Genomic DNA, 16849 nt, shown 5'->3' with positions numbered 1-16849 from the left:
TTTTCAATGATTAATTATTATGTGCCTAATGAGTAATCCACCTTTTTATTAAACTTCCATGATATACTTTCCCGTACCTCTTTCCGACCATTCACTGACGTAAAAATGTCGCATGATGTCGAACAAACATTATGGAACACAAATGAGGCACTATACACCTTCGAGTAAATAATGGAATAATACTGGATTATTTATTGGCACATTTAATAATATTTACTATCGAGAACAGTTATTTGAGAAGGAAAATATGATTCTATTGTCGTGTCATTCTACAATCGAGAAGTATAGCAGTAATAAATAATTTTTTAATCGATCTAACAAGGAGAGGTCCCTACGTGTAACGCTGGCTTTTTAATGACCTTCAGCACAGTGATAGAGCTTGAAATTCTAAAGTCAATGGTGTTTGATTCAGTCACATATGTCCATCAGTTCATGAGATACTTAATGGCGGTCTATGGCTTCTCGAAGGGTCGTCAAGGGTCATTGGGTCGTGAAAGGGCTGTTGATGGTCGTTGGTAATTAATGCCGGTGGAATAATTAAAGAAACGGCGCGGGGCGCGATCGTGTCGCGTCGTCATTTAATTCTCCGCGGTTTCGTTAATCAACCGGCTAATTGGACGCGAAGCAGTTTAATATTCGAATCGGTACGGTGGAAATTCAGGAATAGAACGGACGGGTTCGTGTAAATACGGGGACGGGTAGGTACCAGCATTCATTCGACAGCCGTCCCGTCCGTCTGGTCCACGATGCACGCGATAAACCATGGCTCCGCGGAAAGGTCAAAGACAGCATTGATACTATCAATTATTTTAATTAACGTCCCGCATCCCGGACCCGGTAGAAGAGGGTCGCCACGCTCGAATCAAAATGCAATTTCATCGTTGCTCGACCGTCGATGAATGTTTCTGAACGAATACAGGCAGGGGGGATGAATGGGTGGAGAAAAAAAAAACGGAGAAAAAGGATGCACGCGTACAGGGATGGTTTCGTGGCGTGTGACACGTGCCAGGAATAATTGACTGTTAACGCATCAATTGCAAGCGGAGTGACTGGCAACCGTCCCGGTGTTTCACGGTACCACGAAACTGCTGGTCAGTGGCGATCGACACCGTTGCCTGAGGGGAAATTGAAGCGTTTCTTTTTCTGCTCTTGTTTTGCCAGACATCACATCGGGTACACATTCTTCGACAAATGGAAGACAAAAGAATGGTCGAAGCGAGGGATTTTTTTCGGTGGATGATACGAACGTGGGGTATGACGTGCGATAGTGTCAATGGAATGACTAATTTTTCTTTAATAATAATATTACAAGTTATTTATAAACGGGTTATGAGCCCTTTGGTACAATACACAAGTATATGGTAGTCTAGAGGGCGAACAAAAAGTTCAGATGTACAATAATGAGTAAAAAAAAATTGGTCACAGAAATAATCATCATCCAGAAGGGTCAATACAACGATCTTCCCCACCAAAATTCCGCGAAACAACGTTTACTACCAAACATTGCATCTCGAGTGTTCAAGTGAAAGTTGCATAACTTACAAATACATGAAACGATGAAAATATGAAAACATAATTATTCTGCAAGAGGATGAAAAGTTTGGATAACACATTCCACTTGCAGAGTAACAGACGATCAATCTAAAAACATGCATCACACCCCATAGCGATCGATCAACAATGTCAATTCTGTGATCTATCTCCACGCTGTGAACGACGTAATCAGTCGCGACCAGGTCGCAGCAGAACTGCACGGTACAGGAGAGAAAGAACGTAATTCCAAACGGGGGAACACGGCAATTTTCAATATTTTACTCGTGCACGCGTTATTGCGTGCGGGTGCGTTAAACGGAAGATAAACGCCCTCGCCGTTGCGTTGCCCGGTCTCTCTGTGTGCGGGCACGCCGCCGTTTTTATGCATTCTATCGGCGGCATCGTCGTGGAAATCGGTGAATTACACGAATTGAAAAACCGCCCGGGGTTTCATGAATCTCTCGATAATTTATCGATTAAGCCCTGCACGGAATACGAAAGCTGTAGTTTCGAAGGGGGTGGAGGGTAGTTGGGTATACACCCACCGCGCCGATTAAAATTCCCGTCACACTAGTCAGATTTCACGGGAACTCCAGGTGAACCGAGGACTCGATCCAACGAATCTGGTAATCGTCTTTTAATTACGCTCGCCGTTTCATATTTCATAATTATGTATTTTTACTTTTTCAAATAATGGTCGCCTATGATGGTTCCTCTCGATTCACTCTGGACAAACTATGTTTCGTGGTGAATCGACGGAGGAGAAAGAAAAATATTCGAAGGGTCATGATTATATAATAATAATGTATATATATATATATATTTATTTTTAAACGGGTCATGAGCCCTTTGGTACGATATACAGATAACCCCCTTGTAACACAGCACTTCTATAACAATGTTTCGCTTTAATACGGTTTAAAAATTGAGGGAAACCCTCGTACAACACCGTCTCGATTATCGTCCCGAACTCAGGTCCACGCCGGGACAATAATCATATAGGAAGAAATGCTTCAGACCCTCGTAAATTTGTTTTTCCTCGAAGCCTGGGCAACAAAGTATACGCTTGACAGGTTTCAGTCCCCCCTCTCAGCGGTGGGGATGACGCCTGGACAATAATCGTGTAGAACAAGCCAGACAATAATCGAGTGGAGTCTGTAGACGAATCCCGTTTCGATAAATTTCGATTCGTTCGATCCGCTTTCGGGTATCAGCCGGGGAAAAAAACGGACGGCGATGCACACTATCGATACGAAAGGAACACGTTCCAACGGACCGACGCTTCCTCCAGGAAGATCCTTCAAAGACTTCTCTCGTCGTCCCTTTGTTGCCCGGCCGGGAACACGTCCGCCACGGCGTGTAAACCGAAGTTAAGTCCTCTACAAAGCGCGTCTTCTGTTTCGAAAGTAGCCGAAGGTCTCGCCTGAGAAGACTCGACCGCCGGGGAGAAAGAAATTTCATTTCTCGACCGTACCGGGAATTCCGTGCAGTTGTGTAACGCCCCTGGAATCGAATTATACGCGGACGTTTCACCCGTTGAATTTTTAGCCGATGGATAGGGATAGGAGGAAGTTGAATTTACGGCCGCTGAACGTAAACAGGAAGCAATACGGACGTGAAGAGAAAAATATATTATTCTTTTGTCTTCGTAATAGTGCGCGATTTTCATTTCGAAAATTTACTCCGAAAGCCAAGAATTGAACTTCTGTCGGAATAAAATAAAACGTATTTCTTGATAAAAAAAGAAAGAGTAAATCGGAAGTCTACAATAAAATTTGTTTCAATACGTTTCCCGTTTAGAATGTCTTTGGGTAAGTCGAGTATACGTACTATTTTCTAGGTTAGGCATGTCTGACCATATACCTACCACTTCTACTTAAGAAGTTTTCTTAACGCATTATCTACCAGTTACAATTTAATAGGTTTAATAGATCCAACGAGATCAAGAAATTATTGTTAAACATTCTATGAGGATAGAAAATTTCATTCAAGAAAAATAGCAAAAATTCCCATAGAATAACCTTATAATTTCTTGTTTAACCCTGATCGAATGGTAAATTAATAGATTTCTTATCTATAAGCTCTGAAACTTCAAAGCTTATTGACACTTTGATGTCAAATGACGTAGTAGTTAAGGCTAATAATTAAGAAATTTATAGAGACACTTTGGTGGGAACGGTGTTCACTGTAAAGAAAAAGTGCGGTAACACCGCGATATCCTGTTACGCCGGGAAACCGGATAAGAAAGCGAGACCCTGGGTTCCGCCCCGACCCGTTCGAGATAATGCCGACTGGCATTATTCCGCGAGCTATAAAGGATGCGGAAAATATACTGTACGTAATCTAAGATAAGAGGATATAGAAAAAGAATCTTGAGCAGCGGGAGATTAATTGCGGGGGATTACCCGTGACCGTGGTCACGTAAAGACCGACCGGAGGGAAATGCATGGGAGAAGATAATAGAAAGACGTGGACGGTTCTTCGAAATTTTTACGGGATATATGGTACCGTAATATTATCAGTATTCCAGTTTTCTAGTTATTTCTTCTGCGGCTGTCTATACTCAATAGACTGTGGATTTTTACGCAAAATAACAGTTTCTCAAGTAATTTATTATGACTAGAACAAATGTGGGAATTTCTTTCTTCTCTCGGATATTTTATTAGGCTAAGAATAAAATAGGAAATTCGTCGTAGCATCTGATGAAAGTTTGGTCTTTTATTGTATTTCACAGAGCCTTATATGTTATAAATGCATAAAATCCGCAGTCTAATAAGAAACTAAGCAGAGGCTCGGCTTCGGGCAAAAAACAAATTTTCTTGAACAGAATCTGCAAATGTAAATTTCTTTCTACAAAATTACCCAAGACACTTACCCACCTCAGAGCTATTTCTTCTTCTTTCTTTACTAAAATTTGAAACTAGAAAATTTCAATATAAAAGTGTTCAATTTGTACTTTTAAATAGATTTATTATTATTAAAAAATGATATAACATTACAATAAAGACATTTATGCCATCCAATCGCTTAAACATACAAAATATGAAATTTTTGGTTTCCGTATAATAATTTGGTAATAAAAACAATAACAGTAAAATAAACAACGAAGTAATGAATTTAATTATTAAGAGCAACAAGAGTAATTACATTTAGGAATTAATTCCGCAAAGCTGATACCACAGCATTTCACGAACAATCGATATCATCATCGACACGACAAGCGCATCGATTTGTTAAACGTTAATTTCGTTCGCCATTAGCAGAATTACAGCAACACGCACACGCGATACACATTGAAAAATGAAACGCGTTCCAGTAAATTTGTCCGGAGAAAAAATATTTGACGTGTGACCCAAGCGAGTGTATACGGAATGCCGTACCACAATTTGCGGAATGGAATGTTCACGCATTCGGTTGAGAAAAATCTCAGACGATACGACGTAGCGGAGCCGTAACACACGGTGGATATTTACCGGGAGTATGAGGAACGCGCGAGATTTTATAAATACGCGGCCACATTCCTTTTCGCGAAAACGCCAGGGGATAATAGATCCTTCGGTTCGCCGGCAATTTCTGGGAATACCTTTCGAATTTTTCACGAAGCAAAGCTTTCACGTTCGAAAATAGTGTACCATTAATTCAGTTCAATTGAAATGGGAATCCAATTATTGCCAATCGGGCGACTTGTGATTATTATTAGCAGATTTATGTTCAATTTTGGTAAGCCAAAAATAATCGTCAACATGGAAATTCGATTTTTGCCTAATTATCCAACTATAAAGGAATATTCATGAGAGTTCAAATAGTGCGATATTCGATTTAGTACGATTTATAAATTGATACCGGGTCGCATTTAATACGAACAAAAATTCAGTTAAAACGAAGTTTGCGAGACTTCTTTCATTCGGTACAACTGGGGAAAGAATTAATCTTTAGGTTTTTACGGTTTTTGAAATTCTTCTGTTTCGTAGAGACGATACGTAAACGTTTCTGACATTCTGTTACATAGTTACGTCAAGGTATCGATTCTTTTACTCATAACTTGTAAAAGAATAGAAGATATTATCGATAAGATTAATCGATCAAAATGAAAAGGTCCATTGCTAGAAAAATATATTATTTAAAACGAAATATTAATTTTTAATGCACAAAAAGAAAATATTAAAATATCTGCAACGATTTTATTGCAAGGCTTTATATCGCCTGCAGTAGAAGATATTATCGATAGGATTGTTTAATGCGGTCCTACTGCAATTGGATTAAATTAATACACCTACGTCACTTAATGGAAGTTCAATTAAGATATCGCCGGCTGCTCGGCGAAATTACTCGGCGCTCGATTCCGCAGCACCGGCTCTCCCCGAAGGCACATTGTTCACCCACGGCGATTTTACGTTGTGGGACAGTTGATGGAACCGGATGTGCCGAGAAGAGGGAACGCTTAACTTGTTCGGCGGTCGGTCATCTGACATCGCTGACGGCTGTTAAGCAAGCTGTTGCTCAACGAAACTATTTTCACGCTGTGCTTTCCAGAAGAACTTCAAAACACCACCGCCGAGCCGTAAAAATAGTGACGCTCGCGGGGAAACAGTTGGTTTCCATCGGCGAAATGTTTTTCGTGTTTTCCACGGATAAGGGGACGTTAAACGAGAGAACGTTGAGGAAGAATCGTAACCGATACAAGATACTTGCTGAGAATTTTGTCACGATGACATAGATTCATTACTCGAATTTGATTTGGATTATCGAAATTATTTTTAAAAATAACGTTATCGATAGATCGATTCAGTTTGAATGGAATCGAGAGTCGGATGAATTTATAGATGACCAGGAGGGTTCGAAATTTTATTGTACATTTAGTAGGGGAGAGTGGGGGAATTACGAACACCTAACGAAGAAATTGGATAAAACGAAATATCAGAAAGTTAATAATTTCTTTATTGCACAAATTCAAAGACATATTATGTGTTTATATATTTCCATAATCATTTTTAATAAAATTTGAAAATAAAATTAATTTTCAGCGAAACAACAAAACCGTTGGTATTTGTGATTTCCCAACTATTGACGGGTAATTATAAACACGCAGTGGAGCAACGAACACTACTTATTTCTTACAAAAACAAAAATAGTAGAGAGAATTTTATATAACGTAGGTATATGTAATTTTTTTTATATAATGAATATGTAAACTTGATTTGCAATCGATGCACTGTGCAGGAAAAATTGTGAGAAAATTTATACATCAGCTTCCATAAAATGTGACCGTAACTCCGAGAATGAATTCATGGCGCGCGAAAATAATGAAGAATGAAAAAAAAGTTTATACGGAGCGATTCTTATAAGGTGACGTATGCGATTACCGTCAAAGTTTGAGAACACATGGAGAAATTATTCATACGAGAAATATTCGGATCGAAGGAGAACGTCATATGGTGGAAACGACTGTTCCGTGGATGGGAGTTTTAAGGAGTCCTCGAAACGGAATGTACTTTTCTGTGTTTCTAACGTAACACGTATATTTAATCTTGTTACAATATGCGGACATTTTTATTAAGGACATAAAATATTAGCAAATTGGCAATTGATCGTGATCGTAGAAGTGGAGGTCAATAGCATGTGATTCCTAAGAACTTGTCGCTGTTTGTTTTAAATTTTATTTAAAACTTTACTGAAAGTTTCGGATTCGAGTTTCGAGGATTTAAAAATAAGATTCAAATCCAAACATGGTAAGAACAGATCATTGCATTCGAAATAATTCCTTTCCAAGGAATTTTCAATAAACTTATCGTTCTATCGTTTTTGAGACCATAAAAAACTAATTCCATTAAGATTGCCTGGAAATGCGAAAATTGTTCTTTTCGTAAATACGGACTTACCATTCTCGAGTGTTTGTCTGGCATTGAAGTTTCTTTTAATCTGTATGTAACGGATTAAGTAACAGAATCACAGACCATTGTTTACGTAATAAACATAGTTTCAATTCCGTGAGCGAGCGAAACAGTGACAAAGTTTGCAATATTTATAAGGTGTCGCGGGCCATTAATTAAAGTCATGCAGCAAAACGCCCTTCCCCCCTCGTTTAACTCTGTCACGTCTTCTAGAAAACGTGGATTTAATAACAAGTAGACTGCAACGGCGTTGAACTCGAGATCTGCTTTGCGTAACGAAATATCTGGCCGTTTTGTCCTTTAAAAAGATTCCGTTGCTATTGTTGCGACGGTGGAGCAAATTGCTCTTACGCGACAGAAAAAGCAGAAGAATAATCGCTCCCGATAAAATAACCAAGGGACACTGCGAAAGCGCGAAAATGTTAAAAATATCCCGAGAAACGTCGACACTATCACGAAAGCATCGTCGAGTCTGGCACGTTCCAAAATATCAGTCGTATTTCTAATCACATCGCGTCTCTCCTCCAATCCCCAACACTAGGAGGGTTAGAATATTCCATGAATTTCAAATGATCATGCAAATAAAAATAAATTGGATCTAAATCAAGGATCCGATGCGAGCACAGTGTCAGTCCGGTTGGATATAACTTACATCCACTTCCTTCTCAGTTATTGCAATTAAAGTAGAAATCGAACGAATTAACGAATTAAGGGTAACCTCTGGTTAAAATTTTAGGAAAAATTGATATATTTTTATTGCGTATTTTCATTAAATACAGGCCCGATTAAGATATCTTGTAGCCCTGTGCTATTAAACCTTCTAGGATCCCCATGGTTGAAAAACAGGGGGGGTGGAAGGGGGTTGGCACAAAATTGTTTTATACATTCATAGAATATCCAACGGTTTAAAATTTAATATAGTAACAAATTTCCGAGGGTTCATTCAGATTTTATTTAATTAACGAAATAAACCAAATTTCTCTTTCCGTTCAGTCTCGACTAATAAATCCATAAACTTCAATATTTGCATACAAAAATATCCGCCGTCCACTCCATTAACGAACATTCAATTATTTTCGCGACACTCTGTATGATCGAAAGAACAAATCGACGATCGACTTCCATCCGCGAACGAGGTCCCGTTCTTCACGAAAATACATTTGGCAGTTCCGTCCCGGCTACGTCATAACCATCAAAATTCCAAAATCGTGAATGGGTCTGTGCGCGGTGAAGGCACTCTGCGAATGCAATGGCACCGGGCAAACCCAGAAGAACGGTGACAGTTTCGTCGCCAACTCGAAGAACATTCTGTCCACGTGCACGCCCGCACTGAAGACCGTGGTGAAGTCCAGATGCGGTTTCCGGCGTATGCTGATCTCGATCCTCGTTATAACGTTCGTGACGATGATCTACTACATCGTGACTTGCCGACGAGTCACCGCGTTTCGTATGTGCCTGAGAGATCAGTTACGGTCGCAGACAACACAACCTGTCTCGGTTCCACCCCCGCCGTCCGAAGAGATCTCACATACACCGGAAGAGATTCCATCAGCCGACGAAGAGATCGCAGAATAGATCGAAGGTAAGCAGTACAGTAATGTCTCGATAATTGCGACGTAGTTGGATCCGCTTCGGAGCATTCATGGCAAGGCGGAAAAGTTTTCAGACCCTCGTAAATTTATTTTGTTACCCGAAGCCGAGCCTTTCCTTAGCTTCTGTTTACTCTGTTTTGATTCATTCCAACGGGGGATCCTCCTAGTGGTGAAAATAACGCCGTTGCTCGTGGCGCATACATCCAGGAATCACTGTAGAGCGCCACGGCAGCCATCTTTGTATAGGTAATGTGAATGCAGGGACTTAAGGTGGTTCGTGCCAAATTCGAAAGACTAGATAATTAAATAAATTGACTACGCGGGAAAACTTTAGGGGTAGATAATACTCGTCAAATGATAAAAAAAAACTAATAAACATGGGTCGAAAATTTTCTTTCCATGAATACTAGACGCGATTTACAACAATGTGTATTGAACCAGTTCCCAATTAATTATCTCGAATTACGAAAAAACCAACGGAAAAATCTTTACGGTACATCAGTTTCTTTCTTCCAATTCCGTCTAGACCTCTTCCCGATTCCTCCGACCAATTACAAAACCGTTCAGAGTATTCGGTCGCCAAGCTTTCGCGGAAAGCACGCGCGCGTGTCCCGACGTCGTCGTGCGTGCGCAACGGTCAACCCATTAAATCCATCCGGTAATTTAGATTCGCATGAAGACAAGCGGGCAATCGCCCTTGGGGACAAGTTTCCCGACTTTCGACCGAAACGGTGGAACGACGCGACGCTGCTGCCGAGCGATCGTTTGGAAAACACTAAAAAAAAAAATCCCCTCCGTCGCGTCGAATACGCTCGGCCAACGATCCGAATAATCGGAATCTCGACGAGATTGGGGGCTCTCTAATCGGAACTCGCAAAAGCAGCGGGGGGTTACGAGGACTGAAAAGTATCGGATGTTAAAGAGGCAAATCGAGGCGGTGCTTACGCTGCGTATTTCCGAACCAGGCGTTCCCGATGACGTTACCGCTCCTCGAGCTGGCCCCACTAGGATTCACGGCTTTGATCCGCTTTTACGATCCGTCCTTCGATATTCCACAGGATTGCCACCGTGTCTGTTGCCTTCTGGGCATTCTCGAAGAATGCAGTAACTTGATGGTAATTAGTAGAATAATTTCAATGTAATCATTTCGATATTGTCATTCGGATACAGTTGTCTGCTATCTTTTATGAAAATGACCTAGTACTACTTCAGTATCACTAGTTATAACTAGTTTTTACTTTGTTATCAGTAGTTATCACTAGTTTTTAGTAGTTGTTAATCATTACTAGTGATAACTTCTGTTTCAACATTTTGTATCTGGGAAATCATTAACAATAAAATAATTCTTGAGAGTGTAGTCGTCAAACAAATGGTAAGGCAAGGGGTTAAACTGAAAAAGCAAGCTCTGTAACTATATTTCTTTCAGATGTACACGATGCATCGAGTGGACACACGGTCAGATACTTCCACGGCGAAGCAAGAACCATCTGCGAGCATTTATGGTGACCCTGTCCCGATCGCGCCTCTCGGTCTAACGTCATATTAATATCAAACATCTTTCATATGGAACATTATTCGACAGAATTTTTGAAGGAATAAATCTCGGGCCTCGATTATATCCTTGATGGTTTATAGCCTTGTGGTTCCGAGTACGTCCAAGGATTCTTGACGTTGGAGGAAACGAGTAGGGGTTTGATCCTGGGTAACGAATGCGGCCCGCCGTTGGTGCCGCGGTACCGGGAACGTATGTATGTACATAAATCCGTGCCCAAAACAGTGAGGTCGGACTGCATTTTTCATCGGCGGCATTATTCGAGGAGAAATAGTGTTACACGTTTTCACGTAGCGAAACGCTGATACCAACACAACCTCGTGCTTTGCTCTCTTCGTAACAATTGCAGCCCGATGGACCCGTGGGATGATGCTTTACGACCCAAATTTTAACCCTTTCGTTACTGCAGTCGACTATAACACTAGTTTAGAAAATTCAAAGAATTGTATGTGACCGAGACTCCACTATGAAATTCTTATGCAAGGTGGTCCCCTAACCTCAAAAATTGATATGAGAACAAATCCTAAGGATACTTTTTTGAGATATCGCCCGATGAATATTTTGGTAATTTTTTAAAAGACGACCCTACGTTTTTGGCCATATCTCGCGATAGAGTTGATCGATTTGATCGCGACGACTCTTGAAATAAAGGTAATTAAATGACTGTAAACTAGTGTAGTCAGGACCCCACAACTTTGGTCGTCCGTCCGTGAAGCGACCGCTGAATACCACAGGTGACTATAGTCGCCTGACATAATGGCTCTAAAAACTCAAGTAACTTGGTCCAATTTAAAAAATGTTCTTCTGTTTTACAGAAAGTGTGAGAATACGTTTGTTCACCCACTATAGCTAGGCACAAGAGCAAGAGGTAGGCGTTACAAACATTGTGGTGGAGACACGTCGGTAACAAAAATGTTAATCTTGCCGTGAGAAGAATCGCAAGTCCGTCAGCTCTCGAAAAAAAAAATCGAATCGACACAAAAGGTTGCGGAGGTTGTCGCTATAATTACGAATTATCGCGTTGATTGAAACGTTCGCGACTCGATTGTCGAGCACCGTCGAGATTAATGGTTTCGCACTTTTACGAGCACCACCGATGGACAGAGATCGCGCGAGAATAAATGATTAATTAACTGGGATGGCTTTTAGTGAATGAAAGTCCACGGGATATCGTCGCTGAGCGAATTTCTAATTAGGGGATAACGAGTTAAATTTCCGCTTTGAACTCGTACGCGATGATCGCGATGCATTTTTATTTTTATTTTTGTACATGAATTAATATACCGTTGCCTTTTATTAATACCGTGCTCGTGTCTGTTACACGATTGATCTTTTTTTTATTTTTAGAAACAGATCTTTCTAGTGTTTCGATGTTTTTTGGCAGTGAATGCTTATGTGATTTTATTTTACAGTAATATTGAAGATTAGTGATATGATATTGAGTAGGCCAAGAGATAGTCCAATCTGGTCTAGACTTAAGCAGCTTAAATAGCTTAAGTCTAGACTAGTCTCAAGTGTCGACAATCTAGACTCTAGGCTCTAGACTCTAGACTGTCGACGTTATAAGTTTCGATTGTGGTTCTACAAGTAACATCTTCGCATCTAACGGAATGAAACATGGTATTTCAGTAAAGTTTTATTCCCTCTTTCATTTATGAATAGTAGACGCAACAACGTATTGCCTTCGACCGAAAACTACTGTTATACGTTGACTTACTTTCATATAAAAGATTCACTCTCCGAATCACAATCGTGTTAAAACAAACCGTACAGTATTAAACTCGGAACTCAATATACCTAACATAACTTCTCTTAAAATATAAAAAAAAGAAAACAAATCAGATTCCTCGAAGCATATTAAAACGTAGGAAATAAAAAGTATTATAACTCGAGCATGAATCATTTGAGTATAGTAATTACGTATCAAAAATAGGGATGTCCCATTCCGATTAGATTCTTAATTTTAAAACTGACGAGAAATAAATTTGTACATGCACTAATTCCGTAATTTTTATTTTAGTTACTGTTCCATCAATCATTAACTCTGGTCCCACACTTTTACCCAAGGGAATCGATCTTCTAAATAATCGAATCGGAGTCAAACATCCCTAATCAGAAATACTTCCATACACAAGACGACTCGAATCTATATATTCCTCACACCATCATTCTAACTAACTCATAAGCCCAAATGATTGGGGCAACATTACATGTATATTTTGAATTCAAACAATTTAAAAACTCCCCGTTGATTTTTCGAATTCCACCAATAACAAATACAAACGTTTCTGCCTTTGGATTCCTGGTTAAAAAATTAAACACAGTCTCGATTACGTCGAACAATAAACACGAAAGTTCAGTCGAACACGTTCAATCGTTCCGCCTGTAGAACGATTCGCGCGAGTTTATCGTCGCTTATGTGTTCCTGAAAGGACAAGATAAGGCACGCCAGCGGCAGCTTCTCGATGATGTCCTCCCTCAATCTTTCAACGGCTATCTCCGGGTATTCAGACCTGACCGCCTCGACGTACACCGTCAACGTCGCCTGAAGTTCGGTCGGACCGGTCTCGTCGCTGGTGTTATACAGTAGAATGGGCCCGAGATCGACGGCTGGCGAGCAGTATCTCATTGTTTGCCAGTCGATCACCTTCGCGTCGATCGGTTTGCCGTTCTGGTATTTGAACAGCAGATTATCGTGTGAAAAATGACCGTGGCATATCGTCGAGACCTCGTTCACCTCCGACACGGATCGCTTCACCGTCTCCATCGGGCTAGTCGACAACTTCCTCTTCACTTTCTCGGTCAATTCTGTGTCCTGCATCGCTTCGACGATGTCTATTAACCTGCATGTATATTCAGAACGTTATTTTATATTTCCAAATAGTAAATCGAATAATACGAAAGTATTTAAAAAATGCTGTAGTTCCATGTAAACAACAAAAGATAACATTCGTATCAATGAAAAAACTGCAGATAAATAAACTCTGATTTAAGGAAGTTTGATATTGTGCACAGTTAAATATTGTTCAACTTTTATGTAAAGCAATTTTTTTTAACGTTCGAGGAAATCCCTGAAATTTCGTAATGACACTCATGTCGGAAACCCTGTACATCTACTGCTCAGAATACACTACCGGTCAAGGATATGACACCAGGTTTCGCAATATGTGCCGTTTATTATAAAAGTGGCCCGAAGGTAATCGAATATTTTGCAAAAATTCTTCTCTATTACTGTAACGTATTTACCTACTTTGATTTAACACCAAACAAATGATACGTACAGTTTTTTTTTAAATTTCGAACCTAGATCACTTTCATAGTCACTGATACGATTAACGAAAGACTGATTTTACTACGATTCCAATAAGACTCGTGGAACCAGTAATTATAAAAATCGTGAGTTCTATTTCGACATATGAATTTCTTTAAATCTCTATAAAATAATATTCTCCTCCTTCCTTAATCGTGTCACCTGGTCTCACCTGATGTTTAATATTATTGCCAACAGAATTGGGTCAATTCTCTCCCACATACCACGTTCCCAATTCATTTAAAAAAAAATCGATAGATTACTTATTAATAGAACGGAACAAACAAATTATACGAGATCGTATTCAAATATGTTCCACCATGATCACTGCATATCGCGATACTGTAAATGCAATAATCTCGATCTTCGTAAGCTATCCGCACATGTATCGACTCTCGAGAAACATCGATCCCGTCGTATAACGAATTTTCTCCCCAGAACCCGTGGCATCGATCGATTCCCGTCAATTTGTTGATACCCTAGATGCAATCAATTTTGGGTCTCCGTGCGGTCGTGGATTGCGCGGCGATTATTCCGCACGCGCGAAGGCTACAGCAATACCGTGTCGATATTGACATCAATAATCTCGAAATTAATGAAACGTAATTCGTAGCGGGTACCGCTAAATGTCACCCAAATGACGGAATTGTAACGCACTCGCGCCATCGCACGTCCCCGTACGCTCTTTTATAGTTGATAAGCCGTTTCACGGTAACGAACCGAATCGCAATATCATTCGTGTGAGCCAAGTGTAAATAGAGTATAGTGCATGGACGAGCTATAGTGACTTTCGGTGTAACCCTACCAGTTGGTATGCTGTGCGATACCTATCCTTGATGATGCAATTAGTAGTCTTTTGTTACTTCTTCAGGACTGTACCTATCTGGTACCATTTACTTTTTTTTACTACACGTCTAATATACAGGGTGAACTACGAATCGTGATCAGTAAAGATTACTCGGTTATTAACAGTCCGATCGAGAATGTTTTTAACAGGGTACAGAGAACTTTAACGTGATTATAGCAAATTCTTTGTCAACTCTTTTTTCTCGTGATTTTTTTACGCCTAACACATGTTATGTTATGATACTTACCGGATTCGTCTTGAAATCCTCTAACAGATAGGCATACAAAAATTATAGATATATTTGCAAAAAATTGAAGATGACCTTGAAAAATTATGAAAAAAAAAGAGTTGACAAAAAAGAAGGCTAAAAATCGTTCGTCCTAACCATCTGACCAACGTCCCTATGGAACTTATCGCACGACAAATCGCATAGTCTATAGGAGAAAGCCTACTCTCGTACACCCTCTTTCAATACCGCACAGATACCAAAACTCTAGCCTCCAACGGTCCAAAGAACCCATCTCTTGCTGTTTTTACGAAGTCACTATAACTCGTGGAGGTATTATACACATAACAATATTCACCTGGAGGATTTCTTCTCGAAACGGTCGATCGATTCTTCGGTAAGGATGACCTCGAGCATTTTCGCCTTGTACTCCCGGAAGATGTCTGGTTCAGTAGCCTTCAATCTCAGACCCCTGCCGTGAAACTTTCCAAGAACCTCCACGCATAATTTCAACTGATCCACGTCCAATTCCCCATCCGCTTGGGTGTAACCAACCGCCTCGAGGTCCTCCAGAACGAACACCGCCCTCCCATACCGACCCAGATCAGCGAGATAACACCTGGGCACGAGATCGTTCCCATACTTCAGTCTCATCTTCGAATAGAACATCTCCTCGTTTTGGTAGGCGTCGAACGCTGTGCTCGGCTGCTGTTCCCCATCCGGGAACAGTTTCACCAACAGGGGAAAGTTGACCGGCTCGCCAGAGAAACGAACGACAGCCTCGACCCGATAGATCTCGCTGCTGCGACTCATCTCGACCAGTCGAACCGTCGCCGACTCGAACTCGACGAACTCCCGTGAATTCGGCTCGCAGAAGCAACGATCTTGCGCCATTTCCGGGATCAGATCGTTCTCGATGAAGTCGATGCTCAGCTCGCAACGATCCTGGGACTTCGTCGCTTGAGACATATCTAAAATTATTCACCCAGTGACAAACGATCGTGGGGCCAGCTGCGATCAATGAACTGCCGCGAGTGTACGACGACTCGAGTGGAAAGAGAACTGGCGATATCGGTCCCTCAGACAGATATCATTTCGAGGCGTTGATAACGTTCAACCAACGACGATTGAATCGTTCGACGATACAATGTCTGCTGTGTGCTGTCGATACGGATACAATGGTGTTTCCGATTAATCCAAGTGGAGTGAATTTTAAAATGTTCAACGTTGATACTGTCCGTTTGATCGACGAGAGCTGTCCAATTACACTTTCTTCTTTGATTATATCCTTGAATGCGGATACCGATCCTCTAATTGATGAAGCAGGTTCAATCGACTCCTTTGATTTTATAATATATATATACATATATATATATAGAATCTTCAACATGGACTCTCAATAAAACAGGTTTTTAATAAAGTTGTTCAACTTGAATTTTGCACTCTGGAACTACCAACGTAGAGCTGACAACTTTATAATCCACCCGGTTCGAGTGATCCAGAACGACGGGGACCTTCGACGGATACGAAAGAAGTGTTTTTCACTGGCGATTCCCAATGAAACTTTCGATCGATCGGAGAAAGTTTCGAGAGTGCGATTCACAGACTGGTGCCTGGCCCGGATACCGCCGCGTGTGACGAGTTACTGACGATAACGCGGTAGTGTTTATCGGTAACCTCTCGTCACGGTGATGCACGCGTCGCGGCGAGACGGTCGCGAGTAACGAGCCCGAAGTACATTGTAGGGAATCATCTCACGTGCTGGGCTGTCCCCTCCCCTCCTCGATAACGAACCTCTTATCTTCTAATGGCGTCACGAAGTTCTCCGCTCCGATACACTGCCCAGACGACCGGAGACGGTCGTCGACACTGCGTTTGATCGGAGTTTACTTCGGTTT

The 16849-nt window shown here is 40.9% G+C and overlaps 1 protein-coding gene across 1 annotated transcript; it reads right to left on the bottom strand.

Annotated features, from left to right (window-relative positions):
- Positions 1-12924: 12924 nt before the first annotated feature.
- Positions 12925-15920, bottom strand: LOC107192038. The gene is made up of 2 exons (XM_015581216.1): positions 15310-15920; positions 12925-13411 (listed from the first exon to the last, which is right to left on the bottom strand). The coding sequence occupies exons 1-2, from the start codon at positions 15918-15920 to the stop codon at positions 12925-12927; spliced, it is 1098 nt and encodes a 365-aa protein (XP_015436702.1).
- Positions 15921-16849: the final 929 nt, after the last annotated feature.

This window comes from Dufourea novaeangliae, unplaced genomic scaffold, assembly GCF_001272555.1.
Source record: "Dufourea novaeangliae isolate 0120121106 unplaced genomic scaffold, ASM127255v1 scaffold296, whole genome shotgun sequence".
NCBI lineage: Eukaryota > Metazoa > Arthropoda > Insecta > Hymenoptera > Halictidae > Dufourea > Dufourea novaeangliae.
The sequence above is the reverse complement of the archived record's forward strand: the minus strand, read 5'-3'. Positions and strand labels throughout refer to the sequence as shown.